Source organism: Perognathus longimembris, chromosome 3 (assembly GCF_023159225.1).
Source record: "Perognathus longimembris pacificus isolate PPM17 chromosome 3, ASM2315922v1, whole genome shotgun sequence".
Lineage (NCBI taxonomy): Eukaryota > Metazoa > Chordata > Mammalia > Rodentia > Heteromyidae > Perognathus > Perognathus longimembris.
In genome coordinates, this window is record NC_063163.1 from 88027716 (window position 1) to 88049444 (window position 21729).

The window sequence follows — 21729 nt, forward strand, 5'->3', positions numbered from 1 at the left end:
CCCGAGAGCCCCACGCAGGGCCGCCCTGAATGCATCCGCCGCGCACCGCCCTCCAGGCCAGCCGCCAGCCGCTCTGGAATAGCTCCTTTCCTGCTCCAAAGCTGGACTCTGGGCCCAGACACTGTGGGTGCGGGGCCACCCCCCTGGCGTCCCAACCAGGATGGGCTGGGCCTTTCAAGAGCCCAGCCCAGTACCCAGAGCAGTACCCAACTGAGCACTCAGCACAGCACCCAGACGCCTGGGATGAGGGATTGTGCAGGGGCAGGGATGTCCAGAGCCCTGTGTTCCCTGGCAGGATCTGGTGCTGAACAGACACCCAGAAACCCCACCATGGCCGTGGGACTGTGGGCCTGAAGTGCCTGGTCACTCACACGGCCGCCTCAGAAGGCAGGGACAGCTGAGCCCAGCCCCCGTGGACACCAGTGGAGAGCATGAGGCTCAGGCTCCACCTTGGGAATGACTGTCAGAGTCTCTGGGGATCCCAATAAAACAATAAGACACAGGTTTGAAGGTGTCAAGCTGTTCCCACTCCTGGGGACCAGGGTCCCTGCTGGTGGGGAGGATGGCCGAGCGAGAAGCCTGGTCAAGAGCCAGGATGGGTGGCTTAGGGGGTGACCTTATCAGGGGTGTGCTTGCCATGGGGCCAGGCAAGCACCCCCACTCCCACCCTGCAACAGCTCCACAGCCCAGGGCGGCCATTCTGAGGGGCGGGGGGGGGGGGCGGTGAGGCCAGGTGCACAATCCTGTGGGAATCCAGCAGCCCGACACAGGCAGATGGGCACCGGCGCTGCCTGGACCCTGCTTCAGCCCTGATCCCCACTCTAACATGACCTCAAGCACTGCAGGCCCAGACCTTGTACTCACCCCCCCCCCCGCCCCCCGCCAGACGTGCAGGCCCCACGCTCCTGGGAAGTGGCTCCCAGGGGCCCTGGCCACGCCAGGCCTGGGGACAGGCTCCAACAGAGGACAAAGTGCCTGCAGGACTGCTGCTGAGATCTGCCCACTGAGGACCCACTCGAAGCCCCATACTACACCCAGTCACCTCTTCTGTCCTGAGCAGGAGGGGGCACCCTCTGGCTGGGCGGCCGTCACCAGCCCGGCCCTGCAAGGAGCACTCCACGCACTTAACCGTTTCCACTTCCTGGCCCCAGCCACCCCAGGGCATCCCGGAGGAGCCCGTGGACCAGCCTCGCTCCTGCCAGTGGTGTGGTCACACCAGCAGCGGGCAGCAGACCTGGCATGGGCTCCACCGAAGCAGACAGCATAGTGGGAGGCACCTCCTATACCAGCTCCCCCCACCCACTGTACAGGTGGGGAAACTGAGGCAGCAGGCATGAGGGCGTGGCTCCACTGCCCCCCCCCCCCAGTCTCTGGCAGGCCCAAGCTGCCCAATTCCAAACCAGCCACTCATCTTCCTATTTGTTCCACCTTTTCCTGAACTCCCACTGCCCGGGCCCCGCCTGGCCGACCCAGGGCCATGGGGGTCACCTGCTGCAGCCAGCAGCCACCCCCAGCCTCCCCGCTGACCTCTGTCTCTCATAGTCCTTCCTGACCTGAGCTCATCCATGGCTCAGAACCCAGGAAGGGAAGAGAGAACCAGGGAATGGGAAGATGAGAATCCTTGGAGTGTGTAGCTTTCTGGGAAATGATGGGAGCCACAGAAGCTTCCTTTTTTAATGGGGGAAACAAAATCAAGAGGGATATGCAGCTAGCAGAGAGACAGTGGGTTAAGGTGACACCACACAGCTCTGGAGGGCTAGGACCTGGGCAGGGGGCCCTCTCCCACTGGGGAGCGGAGGGGAGGGGACAAGGCCAGGGTGTCTGTGGGACAGAGCCCTGATGGTCCCACACTGCCACCTGCTGGATGTCCCATGCACTGCAGCCTGGCACAGCCTTCAGGGGCCTCTGGCAGCGGCCGTGGCTGGCACGGCTCAGGTGCAGAAGTGGGGCTTCCACCGGGGCCCAGGCTAGCAGGGCGAGCACAGGGTTCATGGAGGCCATAGCACTCCCCTCCCACACCCACAGGCCTCTGGGGGCCCCTGGGTGGAGGGCAGAGCTTACAGATCAGGGGAAGGGGCGGGGCAGCCTGCCTCCAGGTGGAGCGAGCGTGAGGAAGGGCCATGTGAGGAAGGGGCCCAGCGGGATGCAGGGCCGGGCAGGGCCCTCCGGAGTCCCAGCTGAGTGGACACCTCCCCCTCGGCCAGGCCTGGCAGGCCCGGGGCACTGGCCCTTGGCAGGTGGACAGGCCAGCACTGTCTGCCTGAGCCTAGGGACCAGGCAGTGCTGGCCCGAGTGTGACTCCATCTTTGAAGGAAGACATACAGGTGTAGCCTGCAGACCAAGGTTTGTACTCCTGGGCTCAGACCCTGGTAGACCCACCCGAGGGCCCTGACCCATGCATCACCACCGGCGAGAGTCACTGTTCCCCGCTGGGGGCCTTAACATTCAACTACAGAGGTGTGTTTGGGTGAACTCCAGGGACTCCTCTCCTCTTTTGCACCCGTCGGAGAAGAGAGCAGCCTTTGGGGCTAGAGTATGATTCCGTTTTTAATCAGAACAATGTGTGTGAATGACAAGACCCCACCACGCTGCACGGTGGTGGCCACAATCACGCATCCAATTCATCCCGCCCAGGAAAGGAGGAAAGGACGCCTGGTTCCCGGGCCTCAGTCCTGGGGGCCCTGGGGGCCTCTGTAAGGGCACGCAGAGGCCAAAAAGCACAGCAGTAATACTGGGTAAGTCCTTCCTTGTGGAAAACATCTGAATTCATTCACTGAAGGTATCAAAAATATACCCTGTAAACCAATGCATCATTTACACCGCCTCCCTCCCGCACCGCGCCCGAGCGCGGACAGCCCCACTCCTCCAGCTGCCCTGTGCTGGGCTGCACCCAGCCCGCGGCCCTCCAGCCTGGTCTGCCTTGGCCTCCTGCAGCGGCGCCGGCCTGTGGGGTCTGTGGATGGGAGCGCTGGGGGGGAGGGGGGAGGGCCTACATCTGCCTGTCCAGCAGAAGTGGGATGGGGGACAGCGAGAGGGGGCAGGGCCGAGAGCTGGGCTTAGACTTTGGTTCCAAATGCGAGGGGAGGGCGGTGGCATGGAGGTGCGTGGTCGTCCTGGTTTGGGTCCCCGGCCTGTCGCCTCCCCTCCCTCCCGTCCCGAGCACCAGGCGAACATCTCCTGAGTGAAGTCACTGTGCAGGGCCAGCCCGGGGCGGGGCTTAGTTAAGGCTTAAGACAGGCAGGAGCCAGCGGTGGACGGATGGCGGGCAGTGGACGGACACGCAGGCCAACTCCCGGGCTGCTCCACGGCACGCGCCGGGCCCTGCGCCAGCCCCACGCCGCCAGCACCGCACGGAAGTCACCGTAAGTCACTCACTGTCGGACAGCGTCTCATACTGAGAGCACAGCAGGGGCTTGGGCTCCCCGTCCCAGGCGTGGTGGGGGCCGGTGGGGAGGCCCGGTGGAGGCGGGGAGGCCATGACGCCCGCCTGCAGCCGCATGATCAGGGGGTTGTACGGGAAGGGCGTGGAACCTGCAGGAGACAGGGGAGGGCTGGTGGGAAGGCCCAAGGCCAGCAGCTCCACCTGCCTGCACACCCCATCCAGGAGGCGGCCAGGCTTCTTCCTCAGCTGGCCTCTCAGTCCCCTGACCCCGATCTCAGGTCTGTCTGGTTCTCCTCACCCCCCAGGCCTCAGGTTGGACTGCAGCAGAAGCCATCTGGCCCTTTCCGCTGGGCTCCCTTCCCATTGTCCCTGTTACCTCTAGCTGCCGTCTCCTCCCCGCTTAGGTGGGGTCACCTGTGTGCCGTCACTGCCCCCCGCCCCCCTTGCTCCCCTGTTGGAAGCGCCCCTAGGCTGGGAGGGTGGGATGAGCGCGGCCCCCACCTGCGGACGACGGCCGGTCCTCCCACACGCGGTTGGTGAGTGGCGTCCGGCGGTTGCAGTCGCCCTCTGAGTGCACGGAGGAGACGGAGGGCGGCCGGTCTCCGGAGGCCACGCCTGGGGCTGGGGACTTGGCTTTGCGGCTGCTGGGTCTGCCGGAGGCTTTGGCCTTCCCACCACCACCTGCAGAGGGATGAAGGGGAAGAAGGCGGCGTTGGACAGCAAAGGGGACACTGGGACTGCCGAGGGGCGCGGGCAAGGCGTGGGGTCAGGGGCCGGGTGGGGGCGTCTGCTCCCGGGGCCTCCAGAGACAGAACACGATGACACCCCTGCCCAGACCACCACATCCAGCCCTCAAGAGGGAACTGGGAGCTGTCCCGGGGTGGGAGCCGGACTGTGGGCCACCAGCCCCCCCAGAACCAGAACCTGGTGTGGCTCAGGAGGGCACTGGGTGGCAGGCCACTGCTGCTACAGACAAGGGTACCCGCGGCCACACGGGACCTCAACACAGCCAGAACGTCGGTGGGACTCAGGGTCCAGACTGGACAACTGGGCCCAGGCCTCCTACTCTTGGCTCCCACTCATGAGAGGCATGAAGGGGGCTGGACAGCAGGGGCCTGGCCCTCGCCTGGCTTTGGAGATGACGCAAACCCTGGTCTTCTCCTATCAGCCCCAGTCCCACTTGGCACATCCTGCAGGCCTGGCTGGGGGCTGCCTTTGTCCAGAGCGGGGTGTGTGTGTGGGGGTCCCTCCAGCCCACCCCTGGGGGTCATGGCTGGGGCCTAGCAGGGGAGGGGCGGGCAGGGTGCCAGTGTCCAGGGAGCAGCAGCGCTGGGGGCAGTGGCGAGGGGAGGGTGCCAGTGCGAGCCCAGCTTCTGATTAGCAAACTCACAACATGAAACGAGCACAAAAATCAAGTCACAAGTTCCAAAGCTGGAGGGGTGAGGAGTGCAGGGAAGGAGGGACAGACGGGCGGACGGGGAGAGGCCTGCAGACCTGGCGAGGTGAGCCTGTGGTCGCTCCGTCCGTCAGCAGCGGTTACGGGCAGAGCGGCAGCGGGCAGGCTGGCACTGGCATTGAGAGGGTTAAAAGCATTGGTGCCCAGCGGCGGGGGCTCCTCCCACTGCTCGTATTTACCCATGAGCGCCTTTCTAATAATGGCTTCCAGCCCCATGCTGGTGCCCGCATGCTCCTGCACCGCCTGGCTTCTACAGGTCATAAGGCCTGGGAGAGAGACAGACAGACGGACACACAGGGGCGGGGAGCCAAGGGGCGCAGGGAGGGGGGGAGGGAAGGAGGGAGGGAGAAGAGAGAAATACACAGTGAGCACATTTCAGCAAAGCAACATGGTCCTTCCTTCCTTCCTGCCTTCCCTTCCTCCCATCCTTCCTGTCGATGGGGGTGATGGGGTGACAGGGGCTCCTAGCCTGGCCTCCTGTGCTCTTGCGCCCCACCCTCCCTCTGTGCCACACAGGGAGGTGAGAAGACCCCTGGGCCCCAATCCCAGTGAGGAGGCCTGTTTCCAAGCAACCTTATGGTGGCAGGATGAAGCACCCCATTTGGAGTTGGGCTCCGAGCTCCTAGGTCAAGCCCCAGAGCCTGCAGAGCACAGGGGTGGATGGGATGCTGGCCAGGTCCTGGGCCAGGAGCTGGGCTGTGCCTCCCCACCAGGCGCCAGAGAGAGAGGTGCAGAGGTGCGGGGTGAGGGCGCAGCCATGCAGTTATGTGCGGGGGCAGGGGACAGGGCAGGCTGGACGGGACAACCATGCTCTAGGCCACCCTGCGCAGTTTGGGGAGCCTCCTCTACTTTGCAGGGTACCTTTCCCTTCCTTTTTCTGACAGCTGGTCTGGGAGACTTTAGCAAATCTGGGTCTCTTTAGCCAGACAGCTTTCCAATCCCAGCTGCTGGGGTTTGAAGGGCTGGGTGTCCCCTGCTAAGCGCAGACCTCGAGGGTCTCCACCACACAGGGATGGCAGCACAGGGACGCTCTGGCTGCCCTGTCTGTGATCTGGGCCTGGGCTATGAGCAGGTGGGGTGACAGGCTTTGGGGGACCTATGAGGTTGGGGTGCAGACTCTGGGGCCTGTGCGGGTGGGGGTGCAGACGCTGGGGCCTGTGCGGGTGTGGGTGCAGACGCTGGGGCCTGTGCGGGTGGGGGGGCAGACGCTGGGGCCTGTGCGGGTGGGGGTGCAGATGCTGGGGCCTGCCCACTGGGATATTTGCTTCTCTTCCCCAGGCTCCCTCATGACACCATCTCCCACAGTGTGTGAGAAAGCCCAGCTGCACTTTAAAAACAGCTGTGCTGTGGGCATCAGGCAAGCATGCAATGCCAACAGAGGGGAACACCCCAAAATACAAAGACCCCCAAGAGCATCTGTACCCCTTCATGTTCAGCGCCTTGGCCAATGCCAGAGTCTTAGCAATCAGGCAGCACTGCTGACCTGTCCTCAAGGTCATGACCCCTGACCCCATGGAACTGGGTCTGGGTCCCCCATGCCTGGCCCCATCTTCATTGTGTACCCCATTATTCTCAATAAACAGGTACACCTGGTGTTGAGCACCAGCATGGAGATTTATAACACCCCACAAATGTTCCATATGAAGTTCTCAGGGGTGCACCTCAGCTGGGAGCCCCTGGGGAGGGTCTCAGGCCCCAGCAATACCCAGCCTCCTGGCCCTGTGTCCCCACTGAAGGGCCGGCCAGCAGAGCGCACCCCAGCACCAGGTCTCCCCGCTTCTGCTTGGAACAGCTTTGTTTTACGCTCGGCTTCCTCATACCTGTGCACTGATTCTGTAAAGAACAAAGTCCTCCCCCCACCTTCCATGGTTGGAATTTTCGGGGAAGCTGTCCAGACCTTGACCCTGAGCCCAAGCAAGGTCATGACCTCTCGCAGCCTGGTGCTCAGGGGCTCACTGCAGGGGAGCCCCTCTGACTCCATTCCAGCGGGTGGGGTGACATTACCTGCTCCAGTGATGGCAGGCATATTGAAGATCTCCGTCCCAGGCTGGCCAATATCTAGAGTTGGAGGACAAGTGGGTGAGGCCTGTGGCCCACAGAGCCCAGGACACCAGCCCTCACCCACCCTGTGGAGTCCTGGCCTGTACAGGGGCATGACCTGGGTGTCCAGCCTCTTCCAGAGGGTCCACAAGGCAGGCTGGAGCCGAGAGCCTGCGCCTGCCCTACTCTGAGGACGGCGGCCTTGCTGACAGGCCGCAATGGGGCTACACCGGCCCTGGCCACAGACTGCCCTGCCAGAGGGGCTGCTGGGGGCCGGGGCCAGGACGTGTGTGTGTGTGTGGGGGGGGGGGTGACACTCAGTGTGTCTGGCCACCCGCTGTGCTGGCCAGTGCTGAGGAGGAGGCCTGCCCGCCACACGGGAAACCAGGCCAGTGCTGTGGGCACGAGCCAGGGGGCGGCCCCAGGTGGGAAATGCCCATAGGAAGCCTGCAGGCGGAGGCCGCACTGGCTCCTGCAGCTGAGAAAGGGCCTGTGTGCTGCTCTGGGCAGGCGCAAGGGGCCTGGGCTTGGCCCTCACTGTTCTCCAGCTCACCCCCCCACCCCAGCCCGGCTTTCTCTACTCCAGCTCACCCCCCCCTGCAGCCCGGCTTTCTCTACTCTAGCTCACCCCCCCACCCCCCGCCTCACTATTCTCCAGCTCACCCCCCCCCCCGCCCGGCTCTCACTGTACTCCAGCTCAAGCTCCCCCCTCCCCCTGCCCCGCTTTCTCTACTCCAGCTCCCCCCTCCCCCCACAGCCCAGCTTTCTCTACTCTAGCTCACCCCCCCAACCAGCCCTCACTATTCTCCAGCTCACCCCCCCACCCCCGCCTGGCTCTCACTGTATTCCAGCTCATTCCCCCCAGCCCGGCCTTCACGGTACTCCGGCTTGTGCCCCCTGTCCCCACCAGGCCCGGCTCTCACTGTACTCCGGCTCATTCCGGTTGTGAGTGTGGAGCTTCTTGTTGATCTCTTGCTTCTTGGACTTGACCATGGCTGAGTTGCTCTCTGTCAGCTTGCTGAAGAAGGCGGGCGGCTGGCTGGTACTGCCTGGAGACTTGGAGCCCATCCTGTCAGGAGGGTTGAGACCTCCGGGCACTGAGTGGGCATGCTACTGGAAGGTGCCCCCACCGCCCGCCACCTAGGACACAGGTACTGCCCGCCCCATTCCACCCCAACCTCTTCCAACTGCTCAGCAGGTCTGACACAGTGCCGCTGAGCTGCTGGGGCCAAGACTGGGCAGGGTACCTGGGCTCCGCCGGCTCCCCATCCCGGTACAGCAGTGGGTACATGGAGCTCCGGGGATGCCCTGGTTCTGCCATGCCCTCTGGCGGAGACACGGGCTCAATGCCATCCTCGCTGCTGCCGAGGACCAACGTCTTGCTTGGCTCTGGAGACCTGGGTGAGAGGCCACGGCCAGTTAGCTCTCCCGCAGAGGGGCCACCTGCTGCCCCACAGAGCCCAGCTAGGAAGGCTTTTCAGAGACCAGCTCTTAGGGCTAAGGGCACCACTCAAGTGGTAGAGCTGGTGCAAGGCCCTACATTCAACCCCCATGAACCACAAAAAGGCCCGACTTAGCTGATCAACTGCAGAAATGGGCCACAGCCGGACCTTGCCAGGGACCACAGCGATGTGGGGACCCACAGCCCTCCACGGACCTACAGCTCTGCACCTGCGTCCCTGCCCCGGCTCCCTGGCTGTCCCTCTCCTTGCAGCTCAGGGTCCCCGTGCTCTGCTGACCTAGGCCCACTCGGGTGTGAGAGTGTACTGCATGTACATGTGGGGTCCCTGCAGCTCCCTGTCTGAGGACCGCCCCCTTCTCCAGCTTCCACCTCCTCCGTGAACTGTTGGCTGGTGCCTGGACCTGCCAGGTAGGCGGGTATTGGCAAGCCCTGCTCGGCGGCCCCTCACCTCTTTCCCCCCTCGCTGTGGGGGGAGCCGCGGACCGGGGTGCTGTGCTCAGGGGGTGGGAGGTAGAGGTCGCTGGGTGGGCGGCGGAGGTCCAGCACGGGGCAGCTGGCTCCAGGGAAGGAGTAGAGCGGGGCAGGGAGGGGGGCGCCGAGCTGCTGGGGGTGGTGCCGCGTGTAATCCTGTGTGATCACCTCCTGTGGGTCCAGGGGCTGGTCAGGGGGGTGGAGCCCACTCCCGTCCCCCACCCTGCAGGCTTGGGCGAGTGCATCTGCCTGCCCCATGCCCGCTGGGAGGGGCTGACGGGGCGCTGCCCCCCCAGGCCCCGCTCAGGTACCCAGGGAAGATGGGTAGTTACGTTGATGTGCTGGGCCAGGGTGACCACCCGCTGGTGACCTTTGACCCCCGGGGCGGCCTGGAGCAGCGGGCTGGAGGACGCATGGCTCTCGGGCAGTGGCCGCAGATGGGGCAGGTGGAGGGCCTCCCCGCCCAGCTTCCCAGGACCTGTGGATACAGCCAGCCTTCAGGGCCTGGGCTCTGCCAGGGCTCAGCCAAGCCAGCTTGCCGAGTACTGTCTTTTCTGTGCCGCAGACCCCTACCCATGGAGTGGTAGGGCCCACCTGCCTGTGCTGTAGTCCCCCTCCCCCACGGAGTAGTGGGGGCCCACCTGCCTGTGCTGTAGGCCCCCTCCCCCATAGAGTGGCAGGGCCTACCTGCCTGTGCCCCAGCTCCCCTTCCCCATGGAGTGGCGGGACCCACCTGGCTGCCTGTGCCACAGTCCCCCTCCCCCATGGAGTTGGGGGGCCCACCTGGCTGCCTGTGCCGCAGCTCCCCCTCCAAGTGGCTCTTATCCAGCTCCTCCAGGTGTCTGGGGACCCCCTTGTCATGGGTCAGGCTGGGGGAGCTCACAGGGCTGACCGGCTCCACTCCATCAGGGCTGTAGCTGCCACCATGGTAACCTAGACAGGCGGGCCAGGGTCAGGGGCCTCCGGGGGCCAGGGCAGGACTATCCTCCCAACTCCCACCACTGGCTATGCCCTGGGATGGAGGGGCCCTGAACTGGGGTAGGGGACTTGAACCTCAGGGACAGAGAATGGGGCAGGGAGGGGGGGAAGGGGAGAATGGAGGGCAAGAGAGGAAGAGAGAAAGGGGAGGGGAAGGAAAGGGAGAGGAGAAGAGAAGTGAGGAGAGGTTCTTGGAGGAGAAGGGCCGAGAGGGAAGAAGGGAAGGGAACTCCCAGACTGTGTATACAGACAGGCAGAGGAAGTCAGAGCACAGCAGCACCAGGCAGGGCCGCAGGTCCAGGTGGGGTAAAGAGAGTGGAGTGGGGAGCTGGAGTCATGCCCCCCCCGCCCCAGGCTGGGCACAGCAGAGCCGGCAGGGCCACTCTCTCTGGTCTCAGCGCTGGGGCTGGGGAGGCCAGGCAGGGGGAGGCAAAGGCGGGTTCCCAGCCTTTTGGAAAGTGTGGGTACCCTGCCCTCTCTCAGCTTCTGGATCTGCACAGCAGCAAGAAGCCACCGGCTCACACCCCACACCCGCTCCCCAAACCAAGGCGTGAAGGGGGTGATGGGAGGCGTGGTCGGAGTCCAAATCACAGATCCATTCATTAAAGAAAAAAAAGCGAAAATTCAAAAAACAAAACAAAAACAAAAACAAACAAAAAAAAAAGATAAAACAATGAGCAGGTGATGTGCCTGGTTGCTGGCGAATCGACGAAGACGGTTTCAAAACAAAATACCAACAACAAAAACAAAAAGGAAAAAAAATGGGGGAAAATAAAAAGCAAGGCTCTGAAAATATCTTTAGGCCACGGACGGGGCGGCGGCGGCCGGAAGTCTTACCATCCAGAGGGGAGTCCTCGGCCAGCGCACCTCCTTCTCGCGGCCCCTTATCGTGGGCAATTTGACGCGTGATTATAGCGTCTATGAAGGTGGCCGCTGTCAGGGTGGTCTTACCCAGAGAACGGAGCTCCAGTTCCTGGATGGAAAAGGGTTTACTTTGAATCTTTTCCCGGTGAGTCTCTGAGGCCGAGGTGGGTGCCGGAGGGTCCGGGCTGGCGTGGTGGGGTGCAAGGCTCTTCGCTGGGGTGCGGGCGATGGCTAGGGGCCGGGGCTCGGAGCTCTTGTTGGGTGAGGCAGCGGGCTCCCGGGCTGGGGGCTTGGGAAGGAAGGCATGGCCAGTGTCCGTGCGTGGCCGCTCGGGCCGTGCCGCCCGAGGGGCATCCTTGGATATCAAGACGGGCTCCATGAGGGTGGGGTACACCCCATCCAGGGCACTCCCCAGAGGGCAGTGGGTGGCAGGGGGGAAGGTGGCAGCTGGGCGCACAGGTGAGGAGGTGGAGGTGGACCTGAGGGAGAAGAGAACCAAGTCAGGCGGCCCCTTCCACCACCCGACCCGCCGCGGTGGCTCACTGCGTCCTAGTCCTTCCTGGTCCACGCAGTGCACAACTCTCAGCTTTTCTATGAACACCTACTAGGTGCTGGGCACTGTTCTTGGCTCTGGGAACGTGGCGCTGAGTAGACAGACTACAAGCAGAAAATGCCTACAGCTTGTCCCTGAGTCAAACTGCAGCTCCGCTGGGAAAAGGCGCTGGGCTGGGGGCAGCACCGGGATTGCCTGGATCACCCCAGACACTGGGCTGAGCCAGGCAGACTAGACTGGGTGCAGGGGATCCAGCAGCTCCCCTCACCCATGGCAGATCCAGTACCCACGCTGCGGACCCCCCCGTCACGCCTGTCCTGACTGGCTGGTTCCCTCTCCACTCATCCCTGCCACCCACCAGCCTATTCCAGGGCCTTCCTTCCTTCCTGTCCATCCATCCATTCATCCTCCACCTGTCCACCTACCCATCCCCAACCCCCACACCTTCCCTCCTACCTGCCGGGCCATCCTCCACCTACACCGCACTACCCTCTATCCTCCCCCACCCCATCACCACCCATGCTATACGACCCTCCGTCCCGACTGTGCTATACCATGCTACAGTACCCTCCGTCCTCCGTTCCCATCACTGCCCATGCTACACTCCCTTCTGTCCACTGGCTGCCTGTGCTACAATCCCCTCTGTCCCCACCCACCCATCACCACCCCTCCCGCCCCTTGCCTGTTTGCGCACCTGCCTACTTACCTGCCCACCACTCACCCTCCCGGCTACCTCCCAGCCCGTGGGGCCGCCTGCCCGGTACCCATCGTGCCAACCTGGCCCACCTCAGGACCGTGGGCGTGCTGGGCTCCACGGACGTGATGATGCCCTTCATGCTGGTGTTGTGCAGCACACTGGGCCTCTGCTGCAGGGCGTCCTGCGTCCGCGGGGAGATGGGCGAGTGCTGGTGAGCATGGGCAGCAGGCCGGCTGCCGCCGCCAGTGCTCTGCTCAGTACCTGATGACAGGAAGGGGGAACGTCAGGAGGCGGCCTCACTCACGGGGCCCGGGGCTGGTGGGGAGGGGCCTGCTGCCCACCAGGCCTCCAGATGGGCGCGTGCTCCACGGTGGTGCTGGACGTGAGGATGGACTTCTCCCGCTCCCGCTCGGTGGAGGACGAGGTTGTGGACTTGGCCAGGTGGGTGGGGCCTCCTGGGAAACACAAGGCTGAGACTCAGCCCCGGGACTGGGGTCTGGATCCCGCCTACTGGGTGGGCAGGAGAGGGTGGGGAACATTACCTGGGGAGAGCGGGGAGCTGCTGTGGCGGCTGCTGAAGGGCTGGGGTGCTGTGGGGAGGTAGGCGAGGCGGTCTATGGCGGTGGCAGGGGTGCCCGGTGTGGGGGCACCAGCACAGGCAGGTGTGGCACTTGGGACAGGTCGATGATACCTGCGGGGGAGTTGCAGCTGGAGTTCTCCCTGCCTGCTCCTCAGACCCAGCAGGCGGCACTCTCTCCCAAAGCTCTGCTCCCCAACTCGCCCCTCTTGCAGCTGGGACCCCACACTGCCAGACAAGCCCTGAGTCCCTGAAAGCCGAGCCCCAGGGTCAGCATTGCTCTGTGGCTTCAGTGTCTTTGGACCCTGGCCAGCATCTGGTCATTCCTGAACTCTCTGGATGGTGCTCTGGCCAGGCCACCTGTGAGCACGCCAGCACGCTGACCCCCAAGCCCTCAGCTGCCCCCCTGGCCCATGTGCCCACCCACGCACCTCGTGGGCCCGTGGCGTAGTTGAGAGCCAGGGAGGACTCGCGGGGTGACAGGCCACGCAGCGCGTCGGCCCTCTGGGCCATGGCGGAGGCTGCGTTGTGATGCATTTGCTGGGAGGTGATGTAGTCATTGATGATGGTCTGGCGGTTCTCAAGCGCCGCAGTGTCGGGGTAGCCACGGATGAGGTACGGTGGGTACAGGTGGGGGTACGTGGGGCTGGGGGCCAGGTGCCGGGGCAGGTAATAGGCGGCAGCTGTTACATGAGGAGAGTGATGGTCAGGCAGGCCCACTGCCACCTCACCTGTGTGCCCCCCTCCCTCCTGCTCCAGACTCCCCACGGCGTGCCGATGGCTCCCTCCAGGCACGTGCCACCCCCCCCCCCCCAATGGAACCAAAGGTCAAAGAGGTGACAGATTTGCCACACACACACACACACACACACACACACACACACACACACACGTCTCCTGGTGGCGCTTCCCATATAGTAACTCTGCATTTCTCCCTGAGTACATCAAGGCATGGATCACTGACATGTGTGGACCACGGACACATGGATCAGACACACAGACCCCAGACATGTGGACCACGGACAGGTGCGTTACAGACACACAGGCAACAGGCACGTGGACCACGGTAATGCGGACATGTAGACCAGACATGTGGATCATGGACAGTCAGACCACAGCCACGTGGACCACTGACACGCAGCCCATGAGCATATGAACCACAGACTCGGGCTGTGGCCTGGAGACAGCAGTGGTGAGGCTCCCACCACACCGCCCTGGTGCAGTCCTCCGGCACTCACCTGCATCCAGAGGGATCCCACGTGGGATGGAAGTGGGGTCGAAGGCCAGGGGGAGGTGGCTGCGGTACAGGTCCACGCCACGGAGCAGGTGCTCGTACGGGGAGATGGGGTGGGGGTGGTGCTCAGGCACCGAGCTGTGTGGAGACTTGGCTAGCTCGCGAGGCGTTGACGCCAGCTTCCGGTCCGTGGCCGCCTTGCTGGACAAGAGGCTGCCTGTGGGGACCGGTCATGGTGGTTCAGCCCTGCACACTGGCAGACCCGCACGGCATGAGAATGGCTGTGGTCTCCGGGAGACTTGGAAGTCACAGGGTGCCCTCTCCCTTCTTCCCAGCTCCTGTTTACTCATTCAAGCCACAGTCCCTTCTGAAAAAAACCCATTTGGGCTGGGAGTGCTCGCCTAGCATGAATGAAGCTCTGGGTTCCATTCCTCAGAACCACATACATAGAAAAAGCCTGAAAGGGTGCTGTGGCTCAAGAGGTAGAGTGCTGCCTTGAGCAAAAAGAAGCCAGGGACAGTGCCCAGGCCCTGAGTTCAAGCCCCAGGAATGGCAAAAAAATAAATAAAATAAATCCATTCACTAACAGTTCATGCACCCAATTATCATTAAATATTTATGCAACATTTTTGCCACCGGCTGTTCTGAGAAGTGGTGTCACCCGAGAAAAGAGACAAGGACCCCAAGCCCCAAAAGCGGGTGTGAAGGCAGGAGACGGTGATGAATGGGTCTGCAGGGTGAGAGACACCGAGGAAAGACATCCGTGTCACAGGCTGTGACCGGGACAGGGCCACGGGCATGTGGGAACTGAGCGGGGACTTGGGAGGTGAAAGGGAGCTGTCTGGGCGTGGTGCAAAGGCCTTGTGTGCAGAATGAGCAGACCGCGGAGCCTAAGGGACAGTGGGACGAAAGGTGCTAGAAGCCTGTGGGGGGCTGGGGAGTGGTGTGTGTGGGAGGGAGGGGCATGGGGGCAGTGGGTGTGTAAGAGTTCCGAACACAGCGGGCAGGACGGAGGCCAACCCCTTGCCCCCCCCCCACTCACCCTCCTGCAGGCGAGGCGTGGGCTCCCTCGTGGTCACGGGTGAGCCGCGTGGCAGGTGGCTGGCGAAGGGCGTGGCGTGGTCCTCGTAGGTCAGTGGGCTCTGGCGTGGCTTGCCCAGCTCAGGCACCACGACGGGTGCCCCGCGAGCGAGGGAGCCCCCGGTGCTGGCAGGGGCCCCCGGCCGGCTCTTGAGGCTCTCCTCGAAGCAGGCACGCTCCAGCGCCCGTGCATCGGCCATCACGTCAAGCGTGTGCACGGGCGGGAAGGTGCGGCCGGGGCTGCCGATGATGGAGCGCACGTCGTGTTTCTTGGAGCCCGCCGCAGATGCACTGGTGTCGTACTTGAGTGGAGTGCCCTGTGAAGAAACGGTGGCTGCCATCCTCCCTATAAGCCTTGAGCCCAGGCCAGCCGCACGACATGTTCCCCAGCAGGGAGTACCTGCAGGGCTGTAGGCGGTCAGGCCTTCGGAGGGAGCATCTTCTGAATGTGGGTGCTGGCCTGGCCCTTGCTGCCCACCAGATCCAGGCTAGTACCAGCCGGGCTTAGTGTTGCTATGGCTACTAGGGTAACTGAGCTACAGGACACCACGCCATCTGTGCCGTGCTGTGTGACCTCTGCTCATGTGCAGTTAGCACCCAGGTTTCCAAAAGAATATTCTGGAATCGGCCTGCCTCCTGTGGACATGGATCTCAGGCTCCACAGCTGCTTGGGGGCGAGCCCAGCTCTCAGTGTGGGAGCCTTCTTGACCGTGTCTGCCCCTGGGCACTGCTACCTGGGTTCTGGTGCTGCCTCCTCCGCCCCTCGGGAGAGGGCGGGGTCGGCATGGGGCCTGTCACGCCGCCGCCGCCTCACCTGCGTGATGGAGCCCTCCTTCAGTGGCCGCGGTGCCAGGGGCAGGTCGGGCGTGCGCCGCAGCTCCTCGCGTGGGATCTCGTGGATGGAGCGGCCCGCCTCCTTCACCGTGGCCACGAGGCCCTCGTGGGTAGGCTTCAGCTTCAGGGGGCCCAGGGGCTTGTAGGACTCGGGCAGGTCCCGCGGGGGCGGCGTGCCCTCGCGCTTCAGGAGCTTGGCCTCGCGTCGCAGGTAATCCTCTTGCGCCTCCACATATGACCGCGGGGTCCCTGAGGGGTGAAGCAGGCAGGCCTCAGCCTGTGCCCCTCCCCACCCCGCCCAACCCCAGGACCCAAGTTCAAACCCGCCTTTGCTGTGCACCGGGCGTGGGGCCCGAGCTACATAAGAGGAGGATGTGACTGGACCAGCTCAGCAAGCTGGGCACTGCCCACGGCCACGAGTAAGAACCACATGGTCCATACCCCTCACTGAGACGTCCACCCAGCGCTGCACTGGGGGGCCAGGCGTGCAGTGGTTCCCCAAATGCCACCTCTGGTGAGCACACTGGCCCTTCTTCATGGCCACACACCCAGGCGCCGGCCACCACTGGTACCATACCTTGCGTGATGGAGCCGCGGATGTGGTGCTGTTCCTTGAGATGGTGTGGGCTGTGCCGCTCGGAGGGGAGGGTGCGGCCCATGAGTCCTGGGGGCGGGGGGCGGGGTGTCACTGCAAGGGGGCCCCAAGCCATCCCACAGTGGAGGTGGACGGAGGACCCCCGCCCCCAAGCAAGGCCCCTTATTCTGGGCCTCACATTGCACCCAGACATAAATAAGCCTGAGCCTCAGATAAGCTGGTGTCCGTTTTCCCATGTGTAAAGTAGGGACAAGTGCCACCCCACCCTCTGCTTCCATGGAAGCCACTCCCGGGGTGGGGCGCACCCTCGATGCTGGCTGAGGAGATGGTCCGGCCGACCCGCCCTTCCATCATGTCATAGGTGCGTTTGGGGGCGCCAGCCTCATGGGGTGGGTTTGAGCTGCTCCTGCCCTCCTCCTTGGAGCACTGGGCCCCAGATAGGCCACCTGGGAACCAGAGAGTGGGAGTGACAGGGTGGCCCAGGGCAGCCGGAGCCCAGGGAACCCAGACAGCGGGAGTGACAGTGGGTGGGGGAGGGGAATCCCAGATGGACACCAGGATGGCTGCAGCCTGCCACGTCCAATTCTATTAGGGCAGCATAGTGCCATCTGTGGGGCCTTTGTCCCCACAAAGGCTCGGAGGTCAGGGCCTGAGCCAGGCTGGTCGAAGCCTCCTCAGACCCCACTGACCAGCTCTGAGCCGTGAGTGGGAAGCGGTGAGCACACACCTGTGTGCCCTGCCCTGGCCTCCAGGGGGCCCTGTGTGTGCAGACGATGCACGTGTGCACCCTAGACCGGCCTCTGGGGAACAAGCAACTGTAGGTGTGGTCATACCAAAAGGAGGGGCAGGCACCATAGCCAGGTGAGACCCCCAGGGAGCTGCCAGGGGGGCTGAGTGTCCAGGCCAGGGTGAGCCCTGGGGAACTGACTTGGTACTAGGCAGGCTGAGGGCCCTGCACCACCCTGAGCAGGCAGGGTGGGGAGGCCCACCCCACTTCTGGCACTCACCCTCGTACGACAGGACGTGGCCCTTCTTGCCCTCGTAGATGACGTGGCCCTTGAGCTGGGTGTCCTCGCGGGCACGGTCCAGGCGACTTGGGCTGTCCTCGCCAATGATCCTTGTGATGGTGCCTTTGTACAGGACATCGGCTGGGGTGCCCTGCAGGGGCAGCGGGAAGGGGTGAGGGTGGGGGGGGGGAGCGCCTCACCACCTGCATTCATTGCCCCTCATGGGACAGCATGGCCGGCCGCCATGACCAAGGGCCCTTCCTGCTGTCCTGGTGCTTTTGTCAGCACCTGGCAACAGGTGCCATCATTATGCTTGCTTCAGGGGTGGAAACTGAGGCACAAAGTGGTCTGTTGGCTTTTCCCACTCACCTAGCTAGTGAGGGAGGGGCAGTGCTGGCCGGGGCCCCTAGGGTTGTGGTCCCAGGACCTGTCCTACCCTGACACACCAGCAAACGGCAGCCCATGGTGGCTGTGTGGAGGAGACCAGAGCCCCCGTGCCATGCCCAGGCCCTGCTCAGTGGGGCCGAGCACAGAATCCTCCGCTGTGCCGGGGCTGCTTCCTCAACCATGGCTCTGCTCCCACTGGGTTCCATGCAGAGCCAGGACTGGAGTATGGCTGGACTTTCCCACCAAGACTTGTTCTGCCTTTGGAAAGCTATATGACCTGAAGTGCCTGCCTCCTGGGGGTCTGAGGCTGTGCAGATTCACTGCCCTGTGTCAGCTGCCCTGAGTCCTACTGGCATGTGCGTGTGCACACGGGCACCCACTTTGTAGCGCGTGCACCTGCTCGGCCTCCATTTGCATGCATGTGCCAGGAGCCCTCCCACTTCTCTGCCTTTGCACCTGCTGTTCTCAGCCCGGAACTTTCCTGCTTTCTTCCCAAGACTGACATGTCACCGCCTCTTCTGCCTGAATGGCTTTATATTTTATTCTTTTCTAAGGCTGGCCTCAGAGAGCCATCGATCCATACACCTGTCTCCAAAGATGCTGGGCTGACAGGTGTGCACTGGCATGCTTGACAGATCTGCAGCCCCCATCCTGATGTCACCTTCCTAGCTCACATCCCTGCTCAGCATGCCAAGCCTGACCCCACACTGCCCATGCCTCCAGGGGGCCCAGACACCTACGTGGGTAATGGAGCCGCGGTAGGAACTGGGGCTGTCTGCGGGCGCCCGTGGCCCGGGGAGGCCTTTGCTGATGCTCCCGCCAGAAGCTGAGCCCAGAGCTGTCCCTGGAAGACACAAGACCAGCATTCAGAGCCCCCACCCCTCACCTGCCCTGTCCGCATGGGGAGATGGGCACATGCCTCTCTGTAGGGCGATGATACCAGGCCATTTCACCTCTCCACAGTGGGTGGGGGCTGGGGACTAGGGCCGCAGGGGCAGGGCCTCACCTCTCAGCACAGATGTCTCCTGAGCTGTGGGCACCCCAAGACTTTCAGGGGGGCCGGCCTGGCCTCGTGGGGACAGCTGCTCCTGCTTCACACTGCTGAAGGGTGCTGAGGGCCACAGGAGGGGTGAGTGAGGGCATCTGTGCCCTCCCCACCCGGGCTGAGGCTGGGCCTGCAGGGGTGAGGGCTCCCTAGAGCCCCGGGGCTGATTCACTCCCATTCTCATCATCACCAATGGAGAGCCATGGCCACCCTGGTGGGGGCTGGTGTCCTCACCCAACTTCTTGGGGTCCATGGTGACAGGCAGCCCCATGGTGACGGGGCCCGCTGGGGCCTTGGCGTGCTCTGAGTACGGGACGTGGAGCTGGACCGACATTCCCTGCAGGGCAGAAGCATGGGGTCACAGGAGCCAAGGCCGTGGGTCAGCTGTGTGACCTGGGCCAGCCAATTCCTCTCCTGATCTCAGCCCCCCACCAGGCAAGTGGTAGCACAGAAGGGTCTGGGCTGAGCCAGTGCCAGGGAGGGAGGAAGGGCGGGCAGTGACTGGGCTGCTCTGAGTGCCACAGGGGTGTGAGACCACACCACAGAGGCAGAGAACCAGGCCTCGTGGTACAGGCAGCTCGCGGGGAGGGGGAGGGGTGGGCACTGGGAAGGGCCTCACCTGGGAGATGGTACCCATCTGCCTCTCAAGAATGCTGGCGTGCTTGGTAGAGGAGATGAGGGGTGGTGGGTTGGAAATAGCCGGGGCGCGTGGAAGCACAGGCCGGGCACCATCAGGGAGGCCCAGGGGCAGCGAGTGACCTGTGGGGGGCACAGGTCCGTGTGTACTGGGACGCCCCCCCACCATGCCGCACACCAGCCTCCTGATCAGGCCTCCATCTGTGCACCGGGGCCTCACCAGGCCCCTTTCCCCATGTTCCCCCCACTCTCTGGGATCTGGGGGACATCTAAATTCCACAGGTTCACCACCTCCCTCAGCTGCAAACATCCAGCTCCCCTGCCTTCTAGGAGTTGCCCAAAACGGCTTCTTTTGCCTGAGCAGGCCCTGGGGAACCGCGGAGCCCGAGCACCAGTGCGCTGTCCTCACACTCCTCAGCTCACTCAGCCTGGCCCTTCAAGTCAGCTCTACATGTGACCCCAGCTATGTGGCCTTTACTACTGGCTTGGCCCAAGCCAGCTGGCCGGTGTCTGTGCGCAGGGCATGGGCAGCTTCTCCACTACGGGGGGGTGGGGGTGGGGGGCCAGGCGGAGGGGGGAATGAGCTACTCACCAGGAGGCGCATAGGAGAAGGCCGAGGGGTCTGCAGCGTGCGGGGAGGCTCTGATCACCTCGCGAGCGGGCACAGGGAAAGGCAGGCCTGATGTCCAGCGCGGGGGCTCGGCAGGCAGCTTTGGGCCCTCAGTGGAGAAGGCCGGGAAGAACGTAGGCTTCTCTGCTGAGGGACAGAGAGTGGTGCAGTCAGGGGCACTAGCTACCCAGACCCCATGGCCACCTGCAGAGCAGGCGGCAGACAGGGCAGGACCCCGAAAGGGGCCTCTTGATGGCCGCAGCTGTGACCCAGGATGTCTGCTCAGCACAGAGCGGGCAGGCAGAGGGTTCCCTGGGCCATCGGGTCCTTGCAGAGGGCACTGAAACTGGTGCCCGGGGAATGCCTTCCAGTTGCTTACCAATTCTGCTCCTTTGAGGTCAGCCCCTCATAGTTACCACGCATGTCTGGGCTGAGGCCCCTAAACCCGCGTTGTTGCTGACCGTGACATGTGATTGCGGGTGATCATAGTCACCTGAGACTGCCAGCAGGACACACCCAGAGGCAAGCTGCCCAGATCCACGGCACAGCGGAGCCAGGGCGAGACACCAGGTGCCAGGTGACCTGCGGCCACCAGCCAACACTGGCCATGTCTGAATGAAGCCGCGTGGCTGTGGAGGGACAGGGTAGCACAGGCAGGGCCAGGGCACACACGCACATGCACACCTCAAGCCCCCTTGAGGCCGCCCCGGCTTGGCTGGCTGAGGGAGGCGGGCTCCCGCTGTGCCTTCACAGCTGTGTGTTAGGTGCTACGATGCGGGTGAGCAAAGCCAAGAAGCTGAGACCAGAAGTGGCAGGGGTGCTGAGGCTGATTGGAGCTCCCGCGACTCAGGTGCTGCCTACAGCAGCGCAGCCTGGCCCGTGCAGCCCCCATCCCCACAGGACCCCACTTGGGGACAGGAAGTTCCACCAAGGCCAGCAACAGCCAAGCTGTTCCCTCTGACGCGGCGCTCAGGCTTGGGCTGCATGGAAACTTGGGGCCAGGCCAGGCCAGGCCAGGCAGGTGGCGGAGCCTGGAGAGACAGCCTGTTCCTCCCGTCCCGCCCGGGGGAGCCAGGGAAGGGGCCAGGCCCAGCAGCTGTGTGCAGGAAGGGGGGGCGGGGGTGGCGCTACTTCCTGAGACCAGAAGGGTTGTTCTGGGGAGAATGGCCCCAGGGGGTGTGTAGCTAGGAGACAGTGGAGCCTCCCCTGCTCCTGGTCCTGTGACCCGGCCAGGGCCCTAGGGCCCTGCTCAGCCTGACCCCGCCACAGCTGTCTAATCCCCACAGAGAGCAGCCACACCCCCAGACTGGAATGTCCTTCAACGTGTCCTGTGAGTCACCCCACATCTGGCATGGGACGACGTCTCAGCCCTGGGAGACAGCCCCTTCTCCTCCCCTGGCCCCCCCTTCCCCCCCACAACCACACAGAGTCCAGGCTGCAGGAAACAGCATTGGGCCATGGTAAATTCAATGGCATGCCTTCATCTGACACATTCGTGTCAGCAGGTATTCGGTGGCCACCACCCTCAGAGCCTGCTCCTACAATTCCCTCCAACCCCTTCGCTTCCTGCAGCTGTAGCCAGCCCCTGGCAATTCTTCCAACACCCAGGCAGGTCCCCACCCCAGACCTTTGCATGTGCCACCCCAATGCTCTTGCCCATTTTCTTACCAGCTCCGCCCAGACTTCAACATCCTCCCCGCTAGTGTTCACCAGACGCCCTGGGCAGGGGCCCTGCCCTGGGCTAGTCCATCATGCTGGCCGGTTCCTGTCCCCCACCTGCCTGTGTGCCAGCCCCTGCTTCCTGCCACAGGGTGAGGTGGC

General features: G+C 63.7%; 1 protein-coding gene and 1 long non-coding RNA gene across 2 annotated transcripts in view; one reads left to right on the top strand and one right to left on the bottom strand.

The window, feature by feature from the left end:
* The first annotated feature begins 137 nt into the window (after positions 1-137).
* Positions 138-20382, top strand: LOC125349213. The gene is made up of 3 exons (XR_007210482.1): positions 138-148; positions 10249-10253; positions 20171-20382. It is a non-coding gene; the product is annotated as an uncharacterized LOC125349213 (long non-coding RNA).
* Positions 2530-21729, bottom strand: part of Ncor2 (nuclear receptor corepressor 2) — a 105984-nt gene continuing 86784 nt past the window's right edge. Inside the window, 26 exon segments of the mRNA XM_048343127.1 lie at positions 2530-3531; positions 3884-4063; positions 4877-5104; positions 6843-6896; positions 7802-7947; positions 8126-8275; positions 8789-8982; positions 9144-9289; positions 9595-9744; positions 10741-11132; positions 11993-12164; positions 12245-12358; positions 12446-12544; positions 12547-12594; positions 12912-13163; positions 13719-13931; positions 14757-15111; positions 15609-15877; positions 16206-16292; positions 16529-16669; positions 17231-17381; positions 18358-18461; positions 18624-18728; positions 18897-18999; positions 19282-19421; positions 19891-20055. Coding sequence (XP_048199084.1) covers positions 3368-3531; positions 3884-4063; positions 4877-5104; positions 6843-6896; positions 7802-7947; positions 8126-8275; positions 8789-8982; positions 9144-9289; positions 9595-9744; positions 10741-11132; positions 11993-12164; positions 12245-12358; positions 12446-12544; positions 12547-12594; positions 12912-13163; positions 13719-13931; positions 14757-15111; positions 15609-15877; positions 16206-16292; positions 16529-16669; positions 17231-17381; positions 18358-18461; positions 18624-18728; positions 18897-18999; positions 19282-19421; positions 19891-20055 — 4322 coding nt within the window. The 3' untranslated portion in view covers positions 2530-3367.